This window comes from Meleagris gallopavo, chromosome 2 (assembly GCF_000146605.3).
Source record: "Meleagris gallopavo isolate NT-WF06-2002-E0010 breed Aviagen turkey brand Nicholas breeding stock chromosome 2, Turkey_5.1, whole genome shotgun sequence".
In the NCBI taxonomy this organism is placed as follows: domain Eukaryota; kingdom Metazoa; phylum Chordata; class Aves; order Galliformes; family Phasianidae; genus Meleagris; species Meleagris gallopavo.
This window is the reverse complement of record NC_015012.2, coordinates 103,635,947-103,652,950: the sequence shown is the minus strand read 5'-3', so window position 1 is coordinate 103,652,950 and position 17,004 is coordinate 103,635,947. Positions and strand designations below refer to the sequence as shown.

Here is a 17,004-nt window from a genome sequence, read left to right as displayed (position 1 = left end):
AGAACCCTGTGTGGTTTGGGAACCAGAGGAAGAAGGAAGGGAATCTGTAGGCTGAAAGAGGTGGCAAAAGTTACCCAGAGCTCAAAAGCAGAAGATTTGAAGTTAGCAGTTCCAGTACAAATAAAAAAGGGAATTTTGCACTTCTTTTGTGGCCAGATACTGATTATTCTTCTTTCTAGGAATCCCAGTGCTTTAATGCACTCGAAGCCAACTTCATTATTAAAAGTGTGGCAATGGTCAGTGGTCAGTGGTGTCACCGAGTATTTTCCTTCTGTTCCCCTGAGGTTTGTTTTCCTTTGTTTGAGCAGCTCTTAATTGTTAATGAACTAACCTCTGAGTGTCACACAAAGGCATTCCCAGGTTCTGAGCGGAAATGCTGTTCTCCTTGAGCTTCCCATTAAGAAAATCTCTGTACACCACTGTGCTGGAGCAGGGAGGGCATTTCTGTGCAGTGAATTGTTGGGGCTGCAGATGTGTGGAGCTGCTGCCAGGCCCAGCAGAGCTCGGTGCAGCCTGAGTTGCCCCTGTGCCAGCAGTGAAAATGGAAGCACAGTCTCTATTTACAGCTCGGTGTTAGTCCTATGAATACTGTTCTGGCTGAAAGTGCTGGACCTCTGTGCAGGGAACAGGTGGAAAAGCAATATGAGGCAGTACGTCATAGAATTACAGAATGGTTTGGTTGGAAGAGACCTTAAGGATCATTCAGGTGCAGCCCCTGCTGTGGGTTGGCTTCTGCCCATGACCTCATCCAGCCTGACCTTGGGCTCCTCCAGGGATGGAGCGATTCACAGCTGTACACGTACCTCAGATTGCCCCAAACCAAGTGCAGCACCTTGCACTTGGCCTTGTTGAACCTTGTTAGGTTCCTATGGGCCCCCTCCTCAAGACTGTCTGGGTCAGATTGGATATTAGGAAATATTCTTCTCTGAAAAAGCAGTGCTGCAGTGGCACAGCTGCCCAGGGAGGTGGTGGGGTCACCAAACCTGGAGGTGGGGATGAGGCACTGAAGGACGTGGGCAGTGGGCATGGTTGGGGTTGGACTTGGGGATCTTGGAGGTCTTTTCCAAGCTGAACAATTCCATGATTCAGTGCTGTTGGTGTTACATGTTTGGTAGTCTGGAATCTATCCCTTAACAGCAAAGTAAATTTCCGAGCTCATCGTGTGGGCTCCGTTCCTCCCTTTGGCCCTTAGGTTGCCTTTAATCCTTTCAGAATTATCCCTCATTTCACTGCCTCTTCCCACGGTGCTCGGAGCTCCTTTTGCAGTTCTCTGCAGTTGAGTCTGTGCTGCAGAAGAACATTTTATGCCAGCAAGCTGCGTGTGCCCAATTTTCATTTTGTGTATGTTGAATGGTGTGGGTTGAGCATGCTTCCTCAGGCACCCTGCAGTAATCTCCTTCACCCTGGTGCTAAACCAGACAAGCATATTTCAAACTCTGGAGTCACATTTGATAAACATTTTCTCCAGGAAGCTATTATGGTTAATTTAAGTGATGTCTTTGCCATTGGGTTTTGCTTTGTCCTTTTAGATGCACTGCTTAATTTCTTTGTAGGTCGTTTCCGTGTTTCGGTATGGTTCCCCTTTTTATGAAGCTTAATATTACTGTGCCATGGTGTGTGAAATTCTTACAGAGATTTCTCTCTGAAGATTTTCTTTATTAAAACACAAAAACCTGTACTTCGCTCAACTAGAAGTCAGAAATTCCATACAAAAATAACATTTTTCAAGCTTATGTTACACAAAAGAACATTTAAAGTCATAAAAAAGTTCACTGGTACATTCTTCTTTCAAAGGCTTTTTTATGAGAGTGTGGGCTCTTATTAAGCTCCCTCTTATGGCACAGTGTGAGAACAGATTCATATTGCCTGGCCACATGTTATTCCTCTGTTCTTCTGCACAGGGACAAATTCAGCCATCCTGACAAATTTACCATTTTTGGTGACTTTTTGACCTACTGTGTCAGTGACGAGCAGTAAGGAGTCAGCAACCACAACGGGGGCTTCCCCTGGGCACTTTTGGCTTTGCTGGTGACCTCTGTACCTTTTTGTTTTGCAGGGCATGGTTACTTTCTCTATGATCTCCCTCCACTCTCTCTCATCTCACTGCGTCAACGTGGCCCTGCTCCTTTGGATACTCTCAGACACTGCAGGGGACCTTTTCATAGAATCCCAGAGCCATTCAGGTTGGAAATGAGCTCCAAGATCCTCTAGTCTAACCCCACCGTGCTCACTGCCCATTTCCCTCAGTGCCACATCCCCACGGTTCTGGAACACCTCCAGGTTCGGTGACCCCACCACCTCCCTGGGCAGCTGTGCCACTGCAGCACCAACTCCTTCAGAAAAGAAATGTTTCCTATTATTCAACCTGACAGCTCTTCCACGAGACCTCCAGTAGATGTTATCAGTCTGCGTCAGTCTGTGTGTTTCATGGGGGGTTTTAGAAACATGTAGCGATGGTCCAAAATACAAAGATAACTTCATTACAAATGGTCTCTTTAAAAATACAAACCATCAGAACATAGACCAGCTTTCCACCCTCCCCAGAATTTCAGTGCTGCTTTTCCTTCCAGGCTGTGAGGGGGGAGCTGGGATGCTGTGTATGCCGTGCGGTGGTGGTCAAAGCGGGGTTTGGGTCTGGATGCACCTTTGATACTTTGCAGTTTAGGTTTGGAAACAAGGCTTGGGCAGCCTGGTCTAGTATTAATGTGGAGGTTGGTGGCCCTGCCTGCAGTGGGGGGGGATTGGAGCTTCATGATCCTTGAAGTCCCTTCCAACCCAAGCCCTTCTGTGATTCTTGTGCTCTTGGTGTTGTTTTATTCCATAGCTTTCAGCCCATAGGTTTCACCTGCTGCATGCATCTGGAAGGCTTTTTTCTTTCAGCTTCATTTAGCAAAACCTGCAGTGTAATTGTATTGCTATAATATCCAAGAGGTAGAGTGGATGAATTTCTGCACAGAAGCAAGTTTTCAGTCATACATTTGTTTGCTCTGCTTTGAAATAACCAAGAAGACATTAAATTCCAATTAGGTTCCCATCACGTTTTGTTCCGCAGCATCAGCTCTGGAACGCAGCACTCCTACACGGCCACTTCCCGGATGCTTACATGAAACACTTGGAGGACTCCTTCCTTTGGTTTAAAAAACCAAACTAATAGCCCCAATTCAGACAGAGTGCTCTGGTGGCATTGCCTGGCTGCTGGCTGCTTTATTACCTGTGCGGTCGTTGAGGTACGGTGAGCCCTTTGCGATTGGAAGCGTCCCAGAACCTCATTAGGAAGCGATGCTCATGCAGCTTATTGCAAGGGGAGGAGGGGTGTTGTTGGGAGAACACGGATCTCTGATGGGAATCAGTGAAGTGAGTGCAAACCGTGGTAGACAGCGAGCAGATGAGGTGTGCTCCCGTTATTGCGTTTTGCTCGGAGGCTCCAACTTGAGCTCTCTGAAACTGCAGCTCAGCTTAACGTGCCATTATTTTTGCTCATATACATATAAAACAGGAAGCACATTCAGATAACATCAACAGCCACTTCCTTATATGTACAAAAATAAAGTGCTCTGACAGCAGCAAAACTGACACTTTGATTTTAAAAAGGGTAGAAACCTTGCATTTGTAGACCCACATGGGCATTGCGCTGAGCCAATCAGGAGCACAGAGGAAAAAATTTAAAACAACCCTCCTGCATTATTGTCTGTACATCTGTGCATAAGCAGAAGGCTGGAGGAAGCCACGAGATTGCAGCTTTTAAGCAGAAGAAATAATGTTCATGGAGCAGCTCCGTGCAATTCCCCTGGAAGGTAAGGAGATGCTGCTCCAGCGGGCAGCTGCTGCTGCGGATTTGCACTGTAGGGGATGGAGTGGGTGCTTTTTTGGCTCTGTGACGATGGGCAGTGAGACACAGATACCTTTTCTTTGACCCTGATGGGAAACAGTTTCTCAGCTGTCGCCTTTTGAGACTGACAATAAAAGCCCAGCCTTTTTGGATGCGGTGCGGTGCTTGTAAAACCAAAACACTTTGGTTTCACATTCTTTTAAATCATCCTGAAACTTTAAGTGTAAATACCTCACTTCCAGATGCTTTTATCATCTTTTCACTATGGTTTTGGGGCAGCTTGCAATTTGTTGTTGTAATGCACTCCATGAACAAGAAGTGCAGTGAGCTCAGTGTTACTGTCTGTGTGCTACACCTCATTTGTACATCTGGGGCTGTTTCGGAGCTCCACTGTACTGATGTAGTCTGTGCTTATGGAGTCTGGAAATAAACCATGTGTAACTTAGTCTTGTTTCTATGGCCAGCTGCAAAACTTCAGCTGACTGAGGTGCAGCTTGAGCAGTACATAGACCTGGCTTTGCACGCTGGTGCAAATTGAATCACAGGATGGCTTAGTTTGGGAAGGAATTTAAAGGATCACCTAGTTCCAACCCCAAATAAAGCTATCTCATTGCACTATAGCATGAAAGCCCAGACTTTTATGGCTTCTATCCATTAAAAAACAGCATTCAACATTGGATTTTCCTGTAATTTCTTCCATGCTGGATGTTCCTAGTGTACCCCTTCTACTCAGAGTCATCCTGAAGGAGAAAGAGGAGGATTTTGTGTAGCTTCTGTGTGTGTCACCTTCTGAGATCATTGTGCTCTCAGGTCTCTGCAGCAGATCACAACCCGAGTTGGCTGTAGCAAAAAGGGGGAAAAAAAGGGAAAAAAATGAGGTGTTAGCAATCTCTCCCAACCTTAACGATGATGCTTAATGATGCTATGATTCTATGAAATAAAGCACTGTTCCCTGCCTAGAATTCAGTGCATTATCTTTCAGTCTGGAGGAATGTCTGACAACAGAGCATTGGAGGCCATGTGTCTGCTTTGCTGGCAGCTTCTGTAATTAACCCTGATGACAGCAGCACCTGCACCGAGTGCTTTGCTGCCACCAGCCCACAACAAATGCAAAGGGAAAAAAAAAAAAAAAAAAAGAATTCAAAAGAACTCTGTTTGGGTTATGTCATTTAGTTTCTTCCTGTTAAAGATTTGTTTGAAATATCTCAGCTTTTCTGAATGCAGCCAGTTCCTGTTTGTGCTCGTGACTCAGGAGGAAGCTGTTTCCCAAGTGTCACATACAACTTACCAAGCAATCTGCAACACCAAAAATGTCCCTTTTCCCTACTTTTTCAGGTTGGTGTATCCTCTGCTTTATGCCATACTATCCACATAACAAGCTACAGAACATCCAAGGCTCATTCTCCAGCAGTTTTATTTCTGTATATGTTGCTGTCATGGGAGCTATTGGCTGTGATCCCAAGCACTTACACCTGGCTCCGTGCACGGTGGGCATTCAGGTGCATGGAAAGATGGGTTATGAATTGAAACTTTACAACGGAGGATTTTGTTCATGGATTTCACATGAGGAGCATGTTGCAGCACCCATAGCAAGGGGGAACTGAAAGCTTCTGCATGTGTCCGCAGCTGTTCAGTGAACGGTGACACTGCTCCTTGTTGAGCCCTGAGCCCTGGTGCATGGATATGCTTTGGCTGCACTCACGTGGTTTCCCTCAGCTAGAGGCTAAAACAATCTGTTGCACGTGCAGTTGTTGAGAGTCACTGGAAATTGATGTATTGTTCCATCTCATCCAGACCTTGCAACTCTACCGTGTTGCAATCGGAGCTGTTTTTCTGCTGAGCTGAGCACAGGCTCTGCAGGAAGGGGCTGTGTAGGCAGTGGCACAGCACTCATTCAATCAGTCTCCAGCTGACAAGAGGCAAATGCAGGTTTTGAGGGAAAGCCCATTCAAAACTACAGGGTGCAGGTTGCTGCCTGCACTAAAAGCAATGGAAATGCTCGTGTTTTGGAGGATCTGTTTGAAATTTAAGATGGGAAGTAATGGCCTTAAATTGCAAGGTTCAGGTTGGGTATTGGGAAATATTTCTTCTCCAAAAGAGCAGTGATGCAGTGGCACAGCTGCCCAGGGAGGTGGTGGGGTCACCAAACCTGGAAGTGTTCCAGAACCGTGGGGATGTGGCACTGAGGGATGTGGGCAGTGGGCACGATGGGGTGGGTTGGACCTGGGGGTTGTAGAGGTCTTTTCCAACCCAAATGATTCTGTGAGCGGGCACGGAGGTAACGGGTTGACTTGGTGATCATCAAGATCTTTTGAACATTAACAGTTCTGTGATTCTATGAAATTCCTTCCCCATGATATTCTAGATTTCCACGTATATGAAGCTGTTTCTGTATAGGCTGACCTTCCCATTTCACCAGCATGATGGGTTCCTCCTTTAACCTCTCTGCATCTGTGTTTTTCCTTATGCCTTCAAGCTAAGTCTTGTTGTTACGTATTGCATCAGTATTGAACCATGTGTGCTCTGATACTGAGGTTGTGTGTTTTCCTTGTCCACATGCAAAGCACACTTTGCTTAAACAGGGGTTTCTTGAAGGCAGAAATCGTGATCCTCAGCAGCAGCAGTCTGATGGCTCGTGGCCAGTGGCACTCTCACAAATGAAGGCTCCACTTCAGGCCATTCCATCCTCATCGTGCTTTTCCAGCACACCTGGTTGTATTTAGACTTGGGATGAAAACAGCACACGTTGTTCAAGACCCGAGCTGGTGGGGGACAGCCAGCCTGTGGCAGGGTGTGGGGCTCAGTGGATGCTAAGGTCCCTTCCAACCCAACCATTTTATAATCCTATGAAAATACCACTTTTCTGAGGTCATCGTAATACAAGTCCTCTGAATTTTCAGTCAGCCTGTGTGTTCTTCCAAGTAACCTGATATTATCAGACCTCACCACTCTTTGCCCATTTTCACACACAGCTCATGATTATGATTCATGAATGCATTACTTTAGCATCTGAACAACTTCTGGCCTTCTTTGCCATTACAGATGCTATTACTGCACTGCAGCCTGCCACAGAGGCCCTAGTGAGAAGCCAGGTTAATGGTGTATTACTGATGAGAGGACCAAGCAAGGTAGGGGTTGTCCTTCTCTCCCAGGTAATCAGTGATAGAGCAAGTGGTGATGGCCTCAAGTTGCAGTTCAGGATGGATATTAAGAAACATTTCTTCTCTGAAGGAGCAGTGATGCAGTGGCACAGCTGCCCAGGGAGGTGGTGGGGTCAGCATCCCTGGAGGTGTTCCAGAACCGTGGGGATGTGGCACTGAGGGACACAGTGGGCAGTGGGCACGGTGGGGTGGGCTGGGGTTGGGGATCTCAGAGGTCTTTTCCAATCTGAATGATTCTATGATTCTATGTCAAACCAATACTTAAATTACGTGCAGATTATATATATAAACCTACATATTGAGCTGTAGGGATGCGAGGAGGCTTCATAAATGTTGGATGCTGTGCAGCTTTGCCCCAAGTGACCGAAAGCATCTTGCTTCACCTATAGAGGATAAAAATGTTTTTTGCCTCACTAAAATTTAAGAAAAGGGTGACGTGCATTCTAAAAATACTGTCTAGATAGCTCTGCCCTGTGCTCACCTCAGAGGAGCTGACATTTCTCCTACACTTCTCCAATTTTCAGCAAAGTGTTTGCCATATGACTGCCTCTATACATTGGCAGTGTAGCCAAGAGTAGCCAAGTCCTGTATAAACACTGACTGCTACCAGCTTGGTCATCATCGTCAGCTCTGAAGGAGTCATTGCAATATATAATACATTTTTTATTTTTAACTGTTTCCTGCACTGCTCCTCTATTCTGTATTTCTGATGTGTGGTGTGGTTACATATGCCTTTTTGGTGGTCTGGTGAATGTCTCTGTAACAATCTGCAGTTTTCATTTTCATTAGCATTCTTGCCAGTCAGATTATTGTTTTCATCACTTGTGGGAGACAAAACCTTTTAAAAATGAAGTACACACATAATTGCACAGACTGCCCCTGTTGTTGCTGAGACCAATACAGCCACACTCCCTAATTCTCAGCTGTTGACATCATTCTAGTCCAGGAGTTAGTTCTTTTCACCTCGAAATATGACTGATATTCATTTCCTAATCTTTAGAGGTGTTAAAGCTTTTGCTGATGGTCACAGAGGGCTGCCTGAGCTGAAGTCTTCATGACTTGATGGATTCTTTCCAAACATTGTAGACCGATGCATAAGAAAGATTTACCCCAATGCATAAACAGCTGATAACTCAGAATAAAAATGCACCCATGCTGCAGATGCTTCCTGTGCCTCTTCTCCTTGCACTCATCCTAACAGCCTGTAGCAGTTTGGCTTTGGGGTGATCTCTGTTTCTCAGCATGTGGTATTTTCTCTGTGGTTCTCATGGCAGGCACTGAAGTGGCAGTGCTGGTAGTTCAGGTGACCTTTTTAAGACTTTTTTTACTTACCAAACATTACTTTTGGAGCTTGGTTTCTCCATTTTCAGTGTCTGTCTGGGGAACAGGAAGAATCTTTTAATAGCAGCAAAATCATTTCAGCCACTGCTGAGAATGTAGTATAGGGAAATTGATTTTCTGTCCACTTAAAAGCCCTTATTTTACAGTGCAGTATGTTGCCTCAGCCCAGGACTTTACATTCCTGCTGTAAATGCGGAACGATTTTCCATTAAATGACATTACACCCTCATTTCTAAGCTGGTTTGCAGAAACAAGCAGTGGCACAGATCATCAGCAGGAACAGTGAGTGTAACCTTGGGGTCAGCAGAGATGGACTTTTAAACACCACTTGATCTCCATTGGAAATTAGTGTGGGATGTGAGCTGAAATTTCTGTTCCAGCTAATTTCTACATGTGGATCATTCCTGAGTGGTCGTTCACATCTGGAGAGAATCGGGAAGAGGAGTTAATTATGAACAACTGTATGAAGAAGAATCCTAATAGTTTTATTTTGATGTTTTTGATAGCGGTCTCTAGGAACTGATCTCTCAGTAGCAGAGAAGAAACTAAATTTAATCTGAGCTAAGTTTTCTGCTCTTCAGTGGAGAGCATGGACACATTACAATCCTGTCATAGGACTGGATTGGAGCACCACTGGGTTGGATCTGCCCATGGGGTTGCTTCCCCTGAGAGCTCACAGTCAAGTCATAGGATTATAGAACTTCAGAGTGGTTGATTTGGAAGGAACCTTACAGATCATAGAGTCATAGAATAGTTGGGTTGGAAGGGTCCTTAAAGATCACAGGATCACAAAGCCATAGAATGGTTGGGTTGGAAAGGTCCTTAAAGATCGTAGAGCCACAGAATGATTGGGTTGGAAGGATCCTTAGAGATCATAGAGCCACAGAATGATTGGATTGGAAGGATTCTTAAAGATCATAGAGCCACAGAATGATTGGGTTGGAAGGGTACTTAAAGATCTTAGTTGAGTGCCCCGCACCAGATCAGGCTGCCCAGGGCTCCATGTAGCCTGGCCTCCGAGCAGCAGCACCAGTGTCTCATCACCCTCTGAGTAAAGAATTTCTTCCTAACATCTAACCTAAATCTTTCCTCTTTCAGTTTAAAAAAGAGCTGGAGAGGCTCTATAGTCAGGATACAAGATTTTAAAACTGCTATTTTTCTATTAGAATGCTTATTGGCAGAGACAAGCTGCAGTAAAAATCATCAAAGAGACCTGAGAGGTGGTGAATTAATTGTTATCTGTCTGTAACAAAGCTCTTCACATGCAAGGAAGAAGGTAGTTGCGCAGCCTGCCTTAAGCACTGTGGCGATACACGATGCAAGAACCTGGAGAGGAGTTCAAAGAAACGTGACCTCATCTTCCCTTCTCTGAACGCCTACGGTAGCTTCCTACACAGTTCGTGTTTGGCCACCTCTCGTCTGCTCTGTTTGAGTCAGCAACCTAGAAACGTGTTCTGGCACCCCATAACAAAAGATGTGAAGCGTGCGGTCCCGCTTGCAGTGTCCTCTAAGCATCTGCTGCAGAGATGCACGGGGTCAGCAGAGCTGCTCAGAGATTTTCTCCAACAGCTCTAAGCTGTGTGCTCCTTTTACAGGCGTGGAGTGGACTGGGGCAGTCGTGGGGACCCTTCCGTGAGCCTCAGTGGTCCTACAGAAACAGAGCTAGTGGCAGAAGAGCTGGTAGCTTTGTGTCTGACCAGCAGTTTGAATCAGCTCAGCCGAGGGCCTGATGCATGCCAGGATGGTTCGAGGCAGGGGAGGGGCTACAGAATCACAGAATCACCAAGGTTGGAAAAGACCTTCAGGATCATCCGGTCCAACTATCCACCTATCACCAATAATACTCACTAAACCATCTCCCTCAACACAAAATCCAAACATTCCTACCCCTGGGGAGGGAGAGGATCTATGGATAGATGGATGTAAGGTTAGTGGGTGGGAGATGTAGGGCCTCGTATGTGTGTGGATGGATATCGGGCTTGTAGGTGGGAGATGTAGAACCTTGTGTGTATGGCTGGATGGAAGACTCATGGATGGGAAGTGTAAGACTTCATATGTATGGATAGATATCAGGCTTGTAGGTGGGAGATGATGTATGTATGTGTAGGTGGGGCCTTGTGTGTATGAATGGATGTCAGACTCATGGGTGGGAGATGTAAGACCTCGTGTGTTTGGATGGATGTCAGACTCGTGGGTGGGAGGTGTAAGATCCCATGTATAGATGGATGTCAGACTCATGGGTGGGAGAAGTAAAGCTTCCTTATGATGGCAACAGACCAATAGTGCAGATCAGTTGCTGATGTACCTTAGGAGACCTGCTGTGCTCCAGATACGTTGTTCCAGCTCGTGAACCCACGTGTCCTCAGTGTGCTGTGGTATTGGCAGGCAGGGGCAAGTCATTCTCAAAGCAGTCAGTATATTGCTGAATGATGCTGCAGAGTAGCGTAAGACACCTCTTCTGTGCGGTTATTGCACGAGTCGTGGTCTGGAGAAAGAAAATATCTGTGAAGATTGAAAAGGGAAACTCCAGAAAGGCCTATCCCCCTAGTGAGTGACACAGGCAGGCTGATAACAACAGTCAAGGAGGAGGCTGGGGTTCTTAACAATTTTTTTTGCCTTGGTCTTCCCTGATAACTGCTCACCACACAGTCCTCAAACATTTGGTTTGGTAGGAGGGAGTTGAGGAAGCAACATCCTTCCCACTGTAAGCGAAGACCAGGTTTGTGACCACCTGAGGAACCCGAATGTCCACAAGTCTCTGGGTTCTGATGAGATGCATCACACAGTCCTGCCTCTCCTATGAAGACAACTGGGGGAGCTGGGGCTGTGCAGCCTGGAGAAGAAAAGGCTGCAAGGTGACCTGAGAGGGGTCTGTCTGTATCTGATGGGGAGCTACGGGAAGGAAGGGGACAGACTTCAGCAGGGTCTGTTCTATCAGATAGAACAAGAGGAAATGGTTTCAAGCTTTAAGGGAGTAGATTTGCCCAGAGATGTGGATGCTCCAGCCCTGGGGGCTTTCAAGGCCAGGCTGGATCAGGCCCTGGGCAACCCGTTCCCTGTTCACTGCAGGGCAGTTGGACTAGATAGCCCTCAGAGGTCCCTTCCGACTCTAAGGATTCTATGATTTTAGAGGCTCTGCAGATTCCAAAGGAAAAGAAGATACACTGCTAAATTCTTAGAACTCTTTTTTAGGGAAGAGGGAAGTATCCTTGTCACGGAAACAGAAAATTTTGCAGTGATGTAACACGTGCTACTTGATGGTGCAGGAGAAATGCAGCTGGGCAGTTGTGCAGTGTTTGCAAAACTTTGTCTAGTGTGGTTTGGGCACTGGCAGCTACCAACATCAGTTGTCAAATGGCTTTCAGTGAAATTTATCAGTGATGGCAGTGACAGCTTCTGTCAAATACCTGGGCCAGCAAAGTGCATCTCGTGAGTAACTGAGATGTATTAGTCTTAGATTTATCACTCTTATAGTCTTCAGTTTTTCCTAGAGTCACACGTCTGCTATAGTATTAAAAAAATAGAACGACTCATTAGTGTTGGCTAATTTTGGTGTCATTTGAGGTAATTAGCACTTACAGCTGTAATTTCCTAATGTGTTTATGTGAAATAGTTGCCTTACATTTCAACAGCTGAAAAAGTGCTATTTAGATGAGTAGAATATCTCCAAATTTAGAGCATTTTGATGTTCATGATTTTATTTTTACAAACTCACAGGGAGCTGTGACCTTGTCTGTCATTGCTGTGCATCCTCCAGAAAACTTGGATGTTGCATCAATTTCAAAAGTGATAAGGATGTAGATTGCCAAACATTCTTTTTTACCACCTCGTTTCCTTTATTTTATACGGATTATGAGCATGTTGGCTTGAGGACTTTTCATTTCTTTTTATGTACCACCTGCAGCGGGGTGTCCCAGTCCATGGCTGGTGCTCCTATGTGTGCTCCATGCTCAGAATCACAGAATAATTCAGGTTGGAGAAGACCTCCAAGATCCCCAAGTCCAACTCCACCCCACCCCACCGTGCCCACTGCCCACATCCCTCAGTGCCACATCCTCACGGTTCTGAACCCCACCTCCAGGGTTGGTGTCCCCACCACCTCCTGGGCAGCTGTGCCACTGCATCACTGCTCTTCATGAGATGATTTTTCCTAATATCCAATCTGAACATGGGTTATGTTCTCTGGTTGAGGTATGAACCCACAGTCACAACCGTATTTTGATGGCCAAGGTGGGTGAACAAGCTCCTCTTTGAAGCTTGCCACTGCATCACTGCTCTTTACAAGACAAATTTTTTCCTAGTATACAGCCTGAATCAAATGAGAAATGTAGTCGTGTGCCCTCCCTATGGCTACGCTCCCAAAACAAGAGCTACTTCGGTGTCGTTTAGGTAAGCCTGGGGTTGGTTTAACTGGGAGATCTCCATAGTTGGCGTGGCCTTGTGGCAGAGGTGTATGACACTAGGATATGCTGGTGGATGCTCTTGTGCTGGGGAACACCACTGCTATCCCACAGAGATCTGAGAGATCTAAGAAAGCTTTGAATTGGGACCAAAAGATGATATAGGGGTGAGATGGTGAGATAGTGGGATCAATGGAGCATGGGGATAGAATCATAGAATCACCAAGGTTGGAGAAGACCCACAGGATCACCCAGTCCAACCATCCACCAATCACCAATAGATGTGTGAGTGATCCAACACTTGTTTAGAGCTTCAGTTTGTTTTCTTAGAGCTGCCAGAGCGAAATACGCCCCAGTCTCTGTATGAAGCAGATGGATGATCTTTATTATGTTCGTAAAAACCGAATGTGATTTTAGGAACGTGTAATCCTCATCGCAGCAGTGAGAGTCTCAACTTTACCCAGGGCAAAGTGCAGGAGTGGGAGTTCTGCAAGGTTGCAATTGGAAGATATTTTTGGTCATTTTTTGCTCCTTGATTTTAGCAAGGAGCTGTTGTGTGGTGGAGAGCTCTCGTGAAATGGCCGTTTTCCTTGTCCATTTGGTCTTGGTTTGGTACGAATTCCGGCTTGAGTTGCCATTCTCTTTCTGACAAACTGCATACCTGTAAAATAGAAAAGGCATTGGATGAACAGGAGGCATTTGTGTGCTTCTCAGAATGTGTTTGATGACTTTCACTAGGACTTTTTCGTGCCGTACATCTGGATCCCATTAGCTGTTCAAAATTGGGTTATTTTAAGCTTGTGACTGCACATAGTTGAAAGGGGGGGAGTACTGTATTTTTAGTTCATCTTGACTGTAATTTCTTTCCAAATTAGTAAAGTTCAGCCTTTTCTTTCTGAATGTGTTGATTTCAAGGCAGAAAACCCCATGGAAACACATGCAAATCTTGAGCAGGAACTCTGGTTCTACTCTTTCAATTTATTTTCACATTAGACTCTCCCAAGGCTAAACAAAAGCAGAGACAAAACCCCAGTAGAGTTCCTACAGTACTGTTCCTACAGCTGAGCTCCAGCCAGGAAGAGAGGTGAGTACTTGGTCCGTGTTCTGGGATGCATCTCATACTCGGTCTATGCTGCATTTGGGTCCTTTTAGAGGCAAAGAATGAGTGTCTCATACCTGGAGACCATGCAGAAGAGTGCTTCTTTTGTGCCAAGTAATAAATCTAATGTACCCTGTCAGCACATTACAGATTGCAGATTCCTATTGGATGGAATGAATGATTGGGATCTGTGACCCATTCATAGGATGGCACTGATTGCTGCAGTGCTTGTAGACAGAGTCATTGCTTCAGAATAGTTTGCTTCCACTTACCAAAGCTGAGAATTTCTTTTATTGCCTGATATGTTTGAAACTAATTTGCTCTGATCTATAAAAGAAGGAGGAGACATGCAGTAAGAGCCTGAATTTCCACTTATCAGTGATGTGAATGGCTCAGAAGGCTGCAGCCCTGTGCTTACACCGCTGAACCTGTTGCAGTACCAAGATGCAGGATCCTTCACTGGTTTTACACTACTAATACTGGGGGGATGTTCTGGTTGTGCTCATAGCTCATGCAAATTGTCTTCTGCTCCGAATCATTTTGGTCTCACAAAGTTCAGCAAACTTTAGCAAACGTTTTTTCTTCTGATTTGAGAGTATTTTGCCTGCCAAATTCTCTGACAACTGAGGATGTATTTTTCCTGTATTTCTTGTGCATTTCCAGTAGTTTTGTTTCATTTTGTGGGCATGGTGGCAATGAGTTGGCGGTTGGACTGGATGATCTTAGTGTTCTTTTCCAACCCTAATGATTCTACGATTTTCTGCTGTTATATCATTAGCACTTCAGTCACAATATCCATGTATTTGGTAAAGTCAGCTGCCAGGATTGACCTTGAGCTGAGTGACCCTAAGAGTAATTTTCCTTCGGAGCCACAGAATCAAAGTGGCTGCACGATGTGAGGTAATTCGGTGTGCTTCAGTTTCTTCTGCTAAGCCTGAAGAAAGCAGCCAGTTCTTTCCTCAACATCAATTTAAGGAAATCTTCATCTTGATCTTGATTTAGGAATTACTTGAGTGCCAGCCAAGAAAGTATAGTTTCTATCATCATCCCCATTGTTTCCCTGTAAGATCTCCCAATGCTTTCCTGTTTCCTCCTTTCCAGCTCAGTGATTCTCCAGGTGTTTTCCCGCACAGGCTTAAGCCATCGCGCTCTAATAGTGCAGTCCTGCACTTCACACAGTATCAAGGGAAGGTAAGGCAATAAATCAGAAAGTAAACTACTGCCCGAACGAGCTGAGACTTGTGTAATGCTGTTACACACAACTACTGAGCTTAAAGGGATGTTGCAGCCAAGCAGTTAATCTTGCTCTCCCAAAGCAGGATCAGCAACATCCGTCTGTTTTCTTGTTTATTTGGCACTAGTTGAGAAAGAGAAACATAGCTGGAGGATTATTACTAAATTTTCTTTTAGAAAAGGGAGCAGATGTATGCTGAAAGCCAGAGGGATTTCCCACCCAAACCATCCTATGAGTTGGTGATTTCAAACAGACAAATATCCTGCTAAATTCACACCCTACAAAGTAAATGGCTTGTCTAAGAGGAGACATCCAGGAAAAGGCAAAAGAAGAAGTCAAAATAATTCAAATGTCTTCACCTTTCTGCTGTTTCCACTTTTATGTGCTAATATCTGGCACTGGATAAGAATTATGAGCCTTGGTGGTACTTGCTGGGTAACAGGACGGCCTGTTGGCAGAGCTCAGTCTCTCTACGTGGTGTGCCCTAGGGCCTTGGTGTCAGCAGGATCGTGGCATTCCTCCCACCAGTGCCTTTGGCAATGCTGGATAAGCAAATGGCATGGGATGGTGTCAGAATGGACACATCGTCAAATTACCCTTCTGTTGCATTGTATGGAGCTGTGGTTAATCAGCGTGGTCCTCTGTCCCAGGGCTTCAGGCAGAGTTCTTAGTATTGCCTGAGCTGGAACCCCACAGAGGGAAGACACAAGGCAGCATCAGAGCTGGACTCGGTGATCACAGAATCGCAGAATGGCCTGGGTTGAAAAGGAGCACAATGCTCATCCAGTTCCAACCCCCTGCTATGTGCAGGTCACCAAACAGCAGACCAGGCTGCCCAGAGCCACATCCAGCCTGGCCTTAAATGCCTGCAGGGATGGGGCATCCACAGCCTCCTTGGGCAACCTTGATCCTTATGGGTTCCTTTCATCGCAGGTTATTCTAAGATTGATCAGTATTTTAGGGTTTGAAGGAACCTGATACCTTGCAAAATGTCATCAGATCCTACCAGAATGGAATTCCTTATTTAATTCGGCCTTTAGCACAATTAAACTTCTGTTGCAGCTTAGTTTCTCAGAAGAAATACTTTTGTGTCGATTACATTTAAAGTAAGAAGACAACAGTGTAAAGGAGCCTCTGCTCCACAGATTGCAGCAGTAATTGACTGCAGATGTATCTTCTCCAGTATTCTTGCAGCTGGGACGTGGGGCTGTGCTGGATCCAATCTCAGTTTATCTAACAAATTGGGTTTCATGAGGTTTGGCTGACACATGTTCCACTTTGTCTCCTCAACTTTAATCTAAGAGAACTGTTAAAACTTCACCTGGCAAGCTCCTCTCCCAGCCAAACCAACAGCAGGAAGTCCTGAAGCCCTGTGAATGAACCAGCTGGCCTAAAACCTGGGGCCAAGTGTGCAGTGTTATTAGTTTTGAAGCTCTCTGGGCTATGCATGCTTGTGTTTAACTGCTCGAAGGCAGAACTCTCCAGTACCTGTGGGGTTTTTTGGCACTGCCATGCAGTCATGTCTCTGTCCTCACCACCCGTTACCAAGGTGACATCTCCATCCCTTATCTCTCACTCCTCTTTGGGATGAGAAGAATCCCTGAATCCACTGAAATTCCTTTTGGTCAGATCCTGTCCCCATCTTCCAGAATCTTCAGCTGATGAAGAATATCTTTGGTTATGCAGGAACAATGCAGAGCAGCTCACGGAGTATTTTAACAGCAGTGCCTTGCTCGGTTCATTGCTTTCCCAGGTGTCGCTTTGCATTCTGTAATTATTTCTGCAGCTTCCCTCCAAAAGTGCTCTTAGGATTTAACGGCATCGGGAGGTATAATCTTTGCTCCACATATTTTTCCAATTAAGAAAGCCTGAAGTGAAAAGAGAACTCACTTCTCTTAACTTCTTTTTAAATCTAAAGGAAACAAGCTTAGCTCCTCAAG

The 17,004-nt window shown here is 45.4% G+C and overlaps 1 protein-coding gene across 3 annotated transcripts in view; it reads left to right on the top strand.

Annotated features, from left to right (window-relative positions):
- ASXL2 (ASXL transcriptional regulator 2) overlaps positions 1–17,004 on the top strand; it is a 68,472-nt gene that overhangs the window by 18,694 nt on the left and 32,774 nt on the right. Inside the window, exon 1 of one of the 3 annotated variants that reach the window (XM_010708025.3) lies at positions 2,718–3,794. The exons of the other annotated variants lie outside the window; for them this stretch is intronic. Within the exon in view, the coding sequence (XP_010706327.1) occupies positions 3,758–3,794 (37 nt within the window). The 5' untranslated portion in view covers positions 2,718–3,757. Of the gene's footprint in view, positions 1–2,717; positions 3,795–17,004 lie in introns of those variants that run through there. 3 annotated transcript variants of the gene reach the window in all.